The sequence below is a fragment of the Tupaia chinensis genome, unplaced genomic scaffold (assembly GCF_000334495.1).
Source record: "Tupaia chinensis unplaced genomic scaffold, TupChi_1.0 Scaffold000415_1, whole genome shotgun sequence".
NCBI lineage: Eukaryota > Metazoa > Chordata > Mammalia > Scandentia > Tupaiidae > Tupaia > Tupaia belangeri.
In genome coordinates, this window is record NW_006159920.1 from 1,046,502 (window position 1) to 1,059,846 (window position 13,345).

Here is a 13,345-nt window from a genome sequence, read left to right on the forward strand (position 1 = left end):
TCTGTCTCAAGAGATTTGCCTAAAATATACATATATATATATATACACACACACACACACACACACATATATATATTTAGAGAGAGAGAGAGAGATTTCTATTTATATATACATATACTTTTTTTAACTGCAAGAGGACACGTGTGCTCACCGGGTTCATAGAGGCCGAGAGGGCAGTGGGGAGAGCACCCCTCCATGGGGCGTGGTTACATTGCAATCCCTTCTCCTCCATTTCTCCATCCCGTCAGGATTCGGACCTGTGCCTGGCATGTTTCTCAAGCTGGGATTCAAATAGTGTCTGCCATGTGGGATTCATGTTCCTTAACCGCTGGGGTACAGGGCCAACCCCCTAGATAGTTTATATATATAAGTGGAATCATGTATATCTATATCTATATCTATATCTATATCTATATCTATATATATGTCTTCTTGTGTCTGGAGTTTTTCACCTGGCATATTTTTGAAGTTCATCCATGTTGTAGGATGTGTGAGTACATCTTCCTTTTGATGACAGAATAATACTCCATCACATGGACATGCCACGCCACATTTTGTACATTTATCTGTTGATGGACATTTGGGTTGTTTCCATTGTTTGTTATTAATGTTTTTATTTTTATTTTATTTTATTTTTTGGAGAGGTTTTTGCTATAGGGTGCATGTGCTCGCCAGAAAGACAGAGAGAGACAGAGAGACAGAAAGCGAGAAATCACCCCCCAGGGGGGATGGCCATGCCACAATCCCTTCTCCTCCGTTTTCCTCTCAGGATCTTGGGCATGCACACGCACCTGGTGTGAGTTTAAGCTGCCAGGTCCAGGACTCAAACTGCGGTCGACTACATGGGAGTCCAGCAACATAGCCATTATACCAACTGCTGCTTCCAATAATGTTTTTATTTTTTGCACGTCTTCTGGGGCTAGGCAGCGGAGACATCCTAGTAAATGAGACAGCATGGTCCCTGCCCACACTGGGTTGAGTCTAGTGGAGAAACAGGCAGGTAGCCAGCAGTGCCAACAGAGATAAAACCATCACAGGGCCTGTGGGGACCGCAGACATGTCACTTGGGGGCTTAGACATGCTGGGGTCTTGTCTTGACTGGCCAGCTGCTAACTTGGTGCTGTGTGTGGGGAGGTCTCTTTGCTCGGGTCTTAGTCTTGCCATCTTTAAAATAGATTTAAGGCAAAAGACCCCTGTGATGCTAACATTCTGTGGTGCTATAGTACTCCCTCTCTTGTCATAAGATTCTTTTTTTTTTTTTTTTTGAGAGGTTTTTGCCATAGGGCATGTGCACTCACCAGAAAGACAGAGAGAGACAGAGAGACAGAAAGTGAGAAATCACCCCCCAGGGGGGATGGCCATGCCGCAATCCCTTCTCCTCCATTCTCCTCTCGGGATCTTGGGCATACATGCACATGTGCCCAGCGTGAGTTTAAGCCACTTGGTCCAGGACTCAAATTGAGGTCAACTACATGGGAGTCCAACAACATAGCTATTATGCCAACTGCTGATCCCTTGTCATGAGATTCTAAGAGTTTCTGCTCCAGGGCCAGCTGGTGGTGTGGTGGGTAGGTGACTGGATCCCACATGGCTGACTGCACGGTTCGAGGCCTGGACTCAGCAGCTTGAGAGTCATGTTGGTGTATGTGCATATGTGCCCAAAATCCTGAGAAGAACATGGTGGTGAAGGGATTGAAGGATGGATGTCTCACTCTCTGTCTCCCCCTCTGGCAAATGTTTGTGCTCTGTGGCAAATTAAAAAAGAAAAAATTGTTTCTGCTCCCTTCCTAGGGTAAGACTCCATGGCTACAGAACTAGAGGTACAGGGCCCGGGTATTGAATATTTTTAGTGTAAGGCTTGGCAAGAGGGTGGCCCTGCTTACATAAGCACCAGTGTCCATGCTGACTGTCCCCTGCAGGGACCACTTGACCTCCTCCCCCCTCTACTGCTGGCCTGCAAGGATTGCCTCGCAAGAGAGGACCAGGCCAGATCTCTTGACCAGCCCTAGCACCATGGGGGCAGCTGACTTGGGGGGGGCATGGATTGAGTTAGGGTTATTTTGGGGTGTTGGGGTCAAGAGTTGAAGTATGGGAAATGGGATGCCAGAGGCAGGGACAGCCAGAAGGAGTAAGCTTGGCTGGGAGGAACCCACAGCCAGGGTGGAGACTTCCTGTCAAAACAGCCCCTTATCCTGGCGGGAGAGCGCATTCCTTTCCCCCAGGAGATAAGAAGGCCAGATTTTCCTTTCTCAGGGCTCCTTTGAGCTGAGAGCCCAGGGCACGCTGGCGGGGGCTCTGAAGGCTGTGAGGGTGGGACCTCTCTGGTTCCCTCAGCAGGCCCCAGCCTGACCAACTGGAGCTCCTGGCTCCCCTCCAAGACTCCCCTTAGCTTCGGTGAACACCAGCCTCAGCACAGGCAGCGCGAGGTTCGACCCAGCTGCCTCTCTGGGCCTCAGGTTCCGTGTCTGAAGAAAGCACGCTTCTCCCTCATAGACTTGTGTGCGCCTCCTGTGAGCTAATACGGGTGCAGCACTTGGAGCAGTTCCTGGCATAAACCATTCTCGCTCCAGGATGCCGCTTATGTCCTGGGCCCCCGGCGAGCCCCGAGTGCCCGCCCAACTCGGGTTCTTTGCACATCCGGGGCATTTGACAGTTCTTGCCACAGTAGGCCACTTGAGGCAAAAATCTCATCTCAACTTACCTTTCCTAAACCCATTATAAGGAAAGGTTCATTAAGCATCGGAACCATTTCCTGGATCTTAGAAACCATTCTTCATGAGCACAGGCTCATCTTCCCGTTCACAAACGAGAAATCCTTTGTGCAGCAAGAACTCTAAGACGGCCCTCGTAGGTGGCAGGGGTTGCCAAGAGCCGCTCTGGTTACTGGACACTTTCGGCCGTGCCCCTCCCAGCTGCCCTGATGTCGTCCTAACCAGGGGCCCTTTCTCCCCCAAGTGCCCGACCCTGGGGGCTTTTACCCAGCTGTTTCCTGACAGCCAGTCCTTCCACAGGGTGGAGGTCCTCCCCAGGGCCAGGCGGAGGCTCCAAGCTGCTCCTCCCTGGGCGTCTGGGTGGGACTTCCACGGCCTTCTGGGCAGGCCCAGCCCACTTCAGGTTTCCCTTCTGGCCGCTGATGGACTGCCCAGCCCTCCCTCTGTATATTTTTTCTCTGGGTGGGGGCTCGGGGCTAGAAACCCTGCTCACATCCTCTCCCCACCTTCTCTTTGGAGGACCAAAGTCCCTGGGCCGAAGCCAGAGAGGAGACTGTGGTCAGGGAAGGCTCCCAGCTCCCCCCACCCCCCGCCAGAATCCTCTGGAGGCCTCTTCCAAGCCTATCATTAGTTCTTCCTCCTCTCTCCAGGCCACGATCAGTGTAGTCTAAATCAATACAGCCCAGCTCAGCTCAATTCCAGAGCTATCTTATCGAATACGTGCTGTTATCGCAGGATTGTTATGACCCAGTTCAGTGGACGAGCCCTGCACACGGGACTTGATGGTACCCAAATGGACTCTGAATGAGAGTGACCGTTGCACTTTCAACTCCCCATGCCTCTGGAGCAACCGACTCCAATTCTCCATTGCGGTTTCCTTGGTTGTTAAGAGGGGCCGATGGATTAGACCACGAGGTTCGACCCATCCCTCTTCCTCTCTGTTTAATCTTTTGCTGTCTGTGCTAACAGAGGGCATCTGAAACAGCAGAAAGCTCAAACGACATGAGGCCCTGTGGCAGTGACGGTCTCCCGCAGTAGTTTTGTTTGACTGACGTATGCACAGTGGGTGGTGAGTTGGATCACGGTTGCACTGAGCACCACAGTAAGGGAAGGGAGCAGGGGTGTGTCCTGGAAGCTGGTCTGGGGTTTTACTTCTGCCCCGGGGAATCAGCTATGCATTTGGACAACGTGTCCTGAGTCTTAGAATGGACTTCTGTTCCGCAGATTTTAGAATCAGGAGTGTACGTCGCCTCACACCCTGCTGCGGGGAGTGGGAGCTGCAGGACAGAGCTTGGCATGCCCTGGGGCTCACTAGGAATGCAGTCTTGGGCCAGCCAGACTGACTCCGAGTTTGCGTCTGGAACCTCCGGGAGGAAAGGGCGCACCTGCTGTGGGACACACCCATGCTCCTGGAGCTCAATTTTGACGGCTTCACCCTGGATAATCTGCTGCTGCTTCACCCTTTGCAGCTTCCAGGAGCTAACCAAGCTCTCTGTACCCACCCAGCTGGCGGGGCATGTGGGCTCTCCCTGCCCGTCTCTGTCCCTCTGAGCCCACCTGGGCTCGGGCAACATGAGCTGGTGGGGCTGGGTGGGTGGGGACGCTTGTGGGTGACTTCAGCTGCAGGATGGAGCCCCGGGACACTCTCTTCCCTTTTTACTGAGCCCTCTCTGTCAGGCTATTTCAGGTTTGCTGCAGATCTCTGTCCTCACGAGGTGGTGGCCTCTGTGCTAAAAGACCCCGGCAGACCATCCTGGGTTCCAGTCCAGCTCCAGACCAAGCCCCTCGGCTGGGCCTGAGTCCAAGGCCCCCATTCCTGTTCCTGCGGTGCAGGCTGCACTGTACTTCCTTCTCCTTTGAGGATCCTCGGTCACTCTCGGTGGCCTTCCCTTGCCCCTGCCGGTGCCCCTCGCTTCCTCACCGCCCTCCCGCCTTGTTTTGGTGCGGTGGCCCTTCCCAGAACCGCGGCCTCTCCTTTCCTTTTCCTTGTATAGTCGCTCTTCCTGTGATCCCTGCCCGCCCTCCCTTCCTCTCTCCAGGGCCCTTCCTCCACTCTTTCTATTCCTGGTCACACCAGCCTCTCCCATTGTCCGTTCCCAGGAAAGGACTGTCTGGTTGGTCACTGGTCCAGGGGTGGGGCACCCAGGCCCAGAAGAAAGCCAGTGCAGCCGGAAGCCCCTGGAAAAGCCCGCAGCCCACAGCCCCAGCATCCTTTTTAGACACATCCTTTGAAAGTTGGTGAGCAGCGACTCGGCACCAAGCGGCCGGCGACATCCCGCCACCTCTACTAATTTCAGCAGCTGTGGCAGTGGGGCAGCGGGGGCGGGGCTCCAAAGGTGCCACCGGAGGTCCAGCGGTCCCTTCCTGGGTTGCTGGGTCTGGGCACTCGGTGACTGTGGGCCCAGCTGGCCAGGGCAGCTCTTCGCTGCCACTTGTGACATGGCCGACTGCCTATGGTGGGGGGCAGAGAGGAGGCTCCCATCACACCCTTGGGAGCAGCTGCTAGACCTGAGACCTACAGCCCACTGTCTGCATCACAGGAAGCCCGAGGGACTCTGAGTTCACCTGATTCTGGGTGGAAAGATCAAGCCTTTCTGCAGACGGACCTTCAAGGACTTTCCTCTGCCTGTCGGACTTAACTCTGCCTGTGCCTGCCTGGGTCCCCTTCCGCCCCGTCTGTTCTCGTTCTTCCTTAAAGTACACAGCTCCAATGGGACCAAAGTAGTTTTATTCTGTGGGTTCAGAAACTGATGCTCAGGTCAAGCCCAGACACAGTCACACGCAGCCGCTGCAGCCCCGAGGCACCCGGGCCTTCCCAAGTTGGACAATAGCTGACAGGACCCCAGCCCAGCCACCCTGTAATCCACAGAGGAACCTAAAGGCCCACAAAGGCGCAGACTCTTTTGAGGTCAAGAACCAAACTCTAGAAATCCTGGGGGAAACAATTCCAGAAGGAGTTACAGAGGGCCAGAATGGTAGATGGAAAACCTGGAATTCAGACAGGCCTGGAGTCCCAGCTGTGCTGTAGGTCCTCCCAGCTGTGCAAGCCCTAACCAGTCAGGTCCCCTCCTGGGACAGGACCCAGCCGGCCAGCCACAGGTGGAGCTGGAGGTTGATGCCCAGTCTCAGCACGCGAACTTCCCGGGGCTGAGGGGAACCTATACAGGGTGCGAAGGAGGGCAGAGCCAGGGCCTGGGACCCACCTCCAGGAGGGAGCAGCCTGGCCTTCTGTGGCAGGGAGAGGCAGTGGATGAAATAAGGCAGATCTGGGTTCGTGATCTTGGAGAAGGTTCTTCACTTTCCTGAGCCTCAATTCCCTTCCCTGCCATCTTGAGGGTAGCTGAGGATGGAGGTGATAGCAGAAGGACTGTGCCCAGGGGCTGGCACATACACAGTGCTTGGTGACTGGTGGTCTAGTACCACTTTCAGAAGCGGGTGCCATCCACTGTTCTGTGGGAGTCCTGCACAGTCTGAGCACACTCTCGTGGCCTGTAGGGAGTGTGGTATACAAGCATTATTGCCATGACACTCTCGGGGCCACTTGGGAGAGTTTGGGAAGTTGTAGGTGTTTGCAGAGCCTGCAGGACAACCTCAGGTACAAAGGCAGGCCCTGGAGTAGGGGCCTGAACCTTGCAGTCAGTTTCCCTCAAGAAGCGTCAGAGACCTAGGATTCCCCAACTGCTGTGCAAAATGTGGTGTCTCATGGGGACCCCAGCTTTCCTCAGGTTCTCAAAGAAGGTCGTGACTGAACACATTTGGAAACTTTGGCCTGGATGTCAGCAAGTCAGACATTAAGAGCCACTGTAGGGGCCAGCAGGCGGCACGGTGGTTAAGGTGCTGGAATCCCACACATGACCAACCACAGTTCGAATACCTGATCTGGTGGCTTCCTTTCTCACTTTCCCTCTCTCTCTGTGTCTTTCTCTGGCTAAATTAAAAAAATAAAAGAATAAATAAATCAAATTAAATAAATAATTCTTTTAAAAAAATGTTTTGCCAAGTATCAGCCATGGTAAATAGCTCTATCAATGATCTAACTCTTTCCAGAGCTTGTGGAAGAAAATATTGTAAATTCTGTTCAGAAGCACTAATTAAAAAAATGGTGAAAGCATGGCTCACACATCCAACATAAAGCTCATATACAAAAACAAAAGAGAAAAATCAGGAGGACTCTGGAAAAAGACGTGGAGTAAAAGGTCAGTGATGTGTGTGTGTGTGTGTGTGTGTACATGCGGGCCCAAAATCCTGAGAAGAGACTAGAGGAGAAGGGATTGCAGTGTAGCCACCCTCACCCAGGGGGGAGGATGATTTCTCACTTTCTCTCTGTCTCTCTTGGGCAAGCACATGAATCCTATGGCATGCACGCGCACACACACACACACACACACACACACACACACACACAGCCACTGTAGGCAGTATGGCAAGTGGTGTGGGTCTCAGCCCTGCACCCCTCCCTGGGCGTGACCAGCTGACTTCACACTGTGCCTGTATTGGCCAGTACTGGCCCATCAGAGGCATCAGTGCCACTCCTGGGCACCCACTCTGCACAGCTCCAGAGCTGCCTCAGTTCCAGGATCAGGGTGTGGGAGACACCTGGGCCCTAGCAGTCAGGGCGGAGAGACCATGGAGCAGGCCTTCCTGGGGGCTGACTCGGAACTGGGGGCCCAGAGGTGGGTAACAGGGGAATGGAGGATAGAAGTTGTGAGGCCTGGGAAAGGAAGAGCAGAGGGAATGAAGCGGGGGTCCACCGTGCTGGCCTGCAGGGCAGCTTCTCAGCCATCGGGAAGTGGCCCATGTGAGGGTGGGCCACCAGGTGCAATGCCCTGCCAGAGGGACCTGGGTTGAAACAGTATAAAATGACCTCTGTGGGTCCTGAACTGTATTCAGGGCAGTCACTGCAGGCATAGTTGGGTATATTCTCTTCCAGAATTTTCTTACATGTGTAAATTTATTATTATTTATTATTCCTACCATAATAGTCGCCCAGTTTTCGTACTTAACATATATCAGGTATAATAACCTGAACCCAAAGCCTTATTCAGAGGTCTCAGGCTCTCATGGCGAGACGGCTGTGAGCCTTCTCGGTCTCTCTCTCACGCTTGATTGCTTTCTTTCTTCTTTTGATCTTTATTTTATTTGCCCTACCCTGCTTCTATTTTTCTCATAAACCATTTGACTCATTTTGTGAAACAGGTAGAGTATATAAATGGAAAGAGAAAAAGAAGACATCCGTATATAGAAAAGCTGCTTGGAGAAAGTGAGCTTTCAGTTGTAAGGTGTTTCATTTATTTTTCAAAAGTATTGTTTTTATTATTTTAGCTTTTGCTTTAGGGCACATGTGCTCATGAGAGTGGAGAGAGAGAGAGAAAGTGATAAGTCACCCCTCAGGGGGATGGCCATGCCGTAATCCCTTCTCCTCCAGTCTCCTCTCAGGATTTTGGGCACACACGCACAAGAGCCCAGCGTGATTTTCAAGCCACCAGCTCTGGGACTTGAAAGGCATAGCCAGCCATGTGGGATTCAGCATCCCAATCTCCACCACCTGCTGGCCCCAAGATCGGAATTTCGGATCAGCCCTGTAACACAGTGGTTAAATCCTGTGCCTAGAAAGCTGGATTCTATACGGTTGGCTGCTGTCCAAGTCCTCAGAGGCTTGGAAAACATGCTCAGTGCATGTGTGTGTGTGCTCCAAATCCTGACAGGATGGAGAAGTGGAGTAGACAAGATTGTGGTATGACCATATCCCATTGGAGGGTGCTTTCTCTCTCACTCTCTCTCTCTGGTGAGTGCATGCACCCTCGCACCCTCTGGTTAAAAAAAAAAAAAATGTGGAGCTGCCAGCAGATGACATAGCAGTTTCATCTCTGGACTCCCTCATGGCTGACTGCAGTTTGAATCTGGACCTGGTGGCTTGAAACTCACGCTGGGTGTGTGTGGACCCAAGATTCCAGGAGGAGAAAGGAGGAGAAGGGATTGTGGTATGGCTATCTCCCCAAGGGGGTAATTTCTCACTTTCCCTCTCACTGTCTCTGTCTCTCCCTCTCCAGTGAGCACACATACCCTACGGCAAAAATCTCTTTTCAAAAAAAGTGAAAATTTTGTAAAAATAAAAAAAGAAACAAAAAGGGTTGCCTATAATTGTGTGATGCAGACAATCACAGTTAGTATTTTGGTATATTCCCTTCCGGACTTTTATACTATAAATGGTATCCAGTTTTGTTTTTGTTTTTTTGTTTGTTTGTTTTTTTACTTTACATGTATCATATATAATAGCCTTAATAGTCTTCTATGGTACTAAGAAAACTTTGTAAACATTTGAAATATCTCGGGACCAGCAGTTGGTGTAATGGCTATATTGCTGGACTCCCATGTAGTCGACCTCAGTTCGCGTCCTGGACCCGGTGACTTAAAACTCAGGCCGGGCGTGTGTGATGCCCAAGATCCCGAGAGGAGAATGGAGGAGAAGGGATTGTAGTGTGGCCATCCCCCCTGGGGGGTGATTTCTCTCTTCCTGTCTCTATGTCTCTCTCTGTCTTTCTGGCGAGCGCACACGCCCTATAGCACAAAACCTCTCAAAAAAAAAAAAAAAATCTCGGTCCTCCTTAGTTAGACATTTAGACCCTTCTCCAGTTTTGTTATTATAAATAATGAACGACTAATATTTTTGGTCATCGAGTTCTTAAAGTTAACATTACTTTATTTTTTCTTTTTTTGGAGAGGTTTTTTATTTGGAGAGTTTTTTTGCTATAGGGTGCTTGCACTCTCCAGAAAGAGAGAGACAGAGAAACAGAAAGTGAGAAATCACCCCCTGGGGGGATGGCCACGCCGCAACCTATTCTCCTCCATTGTCCTCTCCAGATCTTGGGCACGCATGCACACGCACCTGGCATGAGTTTAAGCCACTGGGTCTAGGACTCGAACCGTGACCGACTACATGCGAGTCCAGCAACGTAGCCATCACACCGTCTACTGTTCCCAAGATTACTTTTTTGAGAAAGATTCAGAACTAGACTTGGGTCTGGTTCCCAGAGGGCTGGGCCGGCCGTAGTGTGAGTGTGAGGTGTGCTTGTCAATGCGTCGGGGTGCGTTTCTCATTGACCCTTCAAGAAAAGGCAACTGAGGCAGATCTCCTCTCCACACCCACAGGACTCATTCTCTCAGGACCTTACTGAGGGACTGGAGGTAGAAAAGGCTTCCCAGGAAGTCATCTATTGGGCCTGAAATCTCTCTGTCCCTTCAGACTTGCAGTTCAAGTCCTTCAGGCCTGGTCACTGAACACTCCCCTATGTCAGGGTGACCGCCTTGGGGCTGTCCAGATGGATGACCCTGACGAAGAGTGTGTCCCACACAGCAGGCCCGCCCGGCGCACACAGCCCACTGCTCGGATGCACTCTCGACCTGTGGATCCTTCCAGCATGGCCGAGCTCATTTCTAGGGCAGGCCAGTCTCCTCAGAAAGACGAGTCAGTGGGGTCAGTGAGTGGGTAAGCTAAAGTTAACTTAAGCTACTGTGACTTTTTTTTGTTAATGAGAGGAGGACCCTCTGGGAAGATGCCAGACCTTTCAGAAGAGTCGTGCTGGACGTGGGGTTTAATATGCCAGAGCGAATTTTGTTTTCAGGCAAAAGAAAGCAATTGGTAATGATTTTGAGGCTTGACTGGACTCCCAGGGGTCCCTGGGGCTTCTGTGAGCTTTCATTTCATTTCATTTATTTATTTATCTTTTGAGAAATATTCTCCCTAAGAAACTATGACTCTTGGATGCTGTGTGAAGCAGGAGCGACCTCAGCGTGGCAGGAGCCGTCTGGTAGATTGAAGCTCAAGGTGGAGTTCAGCTTCAGGTGTGGAGGGTGATGCTGGCCAGAGGTCATCCCCATAGCTCTGGGGCCAGCTGTGGACTGATGACTGAGTTCCCATCTCCTATGATTGCAGGAGTTGAGAAGAAAAAGGAGCGGGGGACTGGCTTCTTGTGGACTGTAGAGAATAGGAACACACAAACGCATTCTCTGAAATGAATTTCAGAGCAGAGACTGAGCATCCTGGGTGTCCTGAGCCCAAGGACACTTGACTTGTATCTTTTAATTCCATAGCCACTAACATGTCTGCAGATACTGTTCAAAGTGACCTTCTTTGACAAAGAAGCAAAGTGCCTATAGGACTGAGATGACTTGGAAAACATTGTTAAAGTCCATGTGCAGAAATGCTTTGAAGAAATCAGGTCTGAGATGTTCCTGCTATACCGTGGTCTGTGAACCACGTTGCCCAAAAGTCTGGAAGCAAGATGTGCCCATAAGCTGAGAGATCGAAGAGAAAGATACTTTTCGGTGTGACTTAGATGAGGGGACTTCAAAAAGTTCCTGGAAAAGAAGAATTAAAGTATGAATTTGTTGTGGTGCCCACCCCCCAAAAGAATTGGAATCCATGCTCAGATTTCTCACAATACACATGTCCATGAACTTTTTGTGGACCACACGTGTTCACAACCTACCTACTGTGTGTCAGGTACAGTGGTTGGCTCAGACAGAGACGTGCGAGATTGGCTTTCTTGCCTCAAGGAGAGACCTGGTGTGGCCAGTCATGCTACCACAAACGCTTAGAAGAATGGATTCTGCTTGGGGAAGGGCTGCAAAGCCAGAGGAAGCAACCTTTGATCTGGGCTTGAAGAGCGAGCACAATACTGGTGCTTAGAGGTGTGGGAGAAGGGTCTGGGAGGCAGGGAATGGAGCCTGAGTGAGGGCAGAGGAGTAGGTATTAGAGGTATTCCTGGGCAGCGTGACTGGGAGAAGGGAAAAGACAAGGGATAAGTGGGAAATAATGGGCTATTGACAGGTTGTAGAGAGCTCTGATATTCAGCTTAAGGATTTTGGATGTCTTTCTGCAGCTAACAGGAACCTGTGGAAAGTTTTTGAGTATGGAAGTAACTTGCAAACATTAATTATTATTTTTAATAAAATGCAAACACTAGAGACTGGACAGTGGCACAGTGATGAACACAATGCTCTGTGAGGCTGACCCACACAGGAAGGTCCAGAATTCATGTATGAAGACCTCCCTGAGTGTGCCCATGGTCTAGAGCTGGCAGGTGGGGGTGGACTGCATTGTCAAGAGCCTGCTGAGAGTGCTGACTTTCTGTCTCTCACTCTCTTTATCTCTCTGCCTCTCTCACTTATGTAAGAAATAATAGGGGGGTGAGCAGGTGATGTGGGGTTAAGGATCCCACATGGCTGACCGCGGTTTGAGTCCAGAACCTGGTGGCTTGAAAATCATGCTGGGCACATGTGCACACATGCCCAAAATCCCGAGAAGAGAATGGAGAAGAAGGAATTGTGGTGTGGCCAGCCCCCCCCCACACACACACACACACCCCCCCCCGGGGAGCAATTTCTCATTTTCCCTCTCTCTGTCTCCCTCTGGCAAGCACATGCATCCTATGACCACCCTCTCCCCTCCCCCTGCAAAAAGAATAAATAAATAAACTTTTAAAAAGCAAACATATAAATACAAGCTCATTGAAAGATGTTTTAGCCACACTGAGGTCTATAAAGCAAAAATGGACATGCTCCCTTTCCAGAGGAAACCACAGCTCTCCTTCATGTCATCTCATCTACCAAGATCTATCGATACGAACATGCAAATCAACCCTAGAGTGGAGGGAAGAAGGTTCTGTCCGACCTCCTCTCCCCCACTTCTCTCTCTCTCTCCAACACACACACTCCCACCTTTTACTGTTGGCAGTTACATAAAACAGTACTGCAGTCTGGGGAGGTCTGGCTACAGGCTTCTCACCTTGTTCTTCTTCCTATTTCAGAGCATGGTTTCATTGGATATTCACCAGAACTGCTATGGAACAACACCCTGCCAGATTACAACCCTGGGGAATCATTTTTCACTGTCTTTGGGGTGTTCTTCCCAGCGGCTACAGGTACTGTAATTTAGGTTTTTTTTTTCAGTCTCACATTTGGGGGAAGGGAGATAAATGCTTTGTTCCCCCAATTCAGTATCATAATTGGCTTGCATGTGCTCCAGAAGTAGAGCTGGGTTTAGAGGTGGCCTTGGATTTGACTAAAATTCTATTACTTCTTCATAGTTCCTGAAGGCTCTCAACTTGATGTAATTCTCCTTATCCCTTCTACTTATACTATGTGTGTGTGTGTGCGTGTGCATGCGTGTGCATGTGCGTGTGCATGTGTGTATGCATATGTACGTGTGTATGCATATGTATGTGTATGTATTATATATATATGCATATACATAGTTTATATATGCCCAGCAGGGTCTTTTTTAAAAATTTATTTATTTTTATTTATTTATTTACATTCATCCACTGTACATCATTATAGCATACAAAATGAGATTTTTCCATTCACAGTACACTGTATATTGGCTCAATCAAGCACATCAACATATGTGTTATTGTCAACACATAATTTTTCATTTCTTGTTTTCTGTGTATTTTGCCTTTTTTCCCATCCTTGATTCCCTATCTCACCCTCTGCCATCTCCCATCCTCCTCCCACATTGTGTCTGGTATCTATTGTTGCTTTCTCTGCCTCCCCCATTTTATTGTTTCACTAAATATCTTAATAAATCTAAATATTTTCAATAGCAAGCACAGCTGAAATATACATATCCA

The 13,345-nt window shown here is 50.0% G+C and overlaps 1 protein-coding gene across 1 annotated transcript in view; it reads left to right on the forward strand.

Moving 5' to 3' along the window:
• SLC12A8 (solute carrier family 12 member 8) overlaps positions 1-13,345 on the forward strand; it is a 158,019-nt gene that overhangs the window by 79,462 nt on the left and 65,212 nt on the right. The window contains exon 6 of the mRNA XM_006154559.3: positions 12,521-12,634. Within this exon, the coding sequence (XP_006154621.1) occupies positions 12,521-12,634 (114 nt within the window). The remainder of the gene's footprint in view (positions 1-12,520; positions 12,635-13,345) is intronic.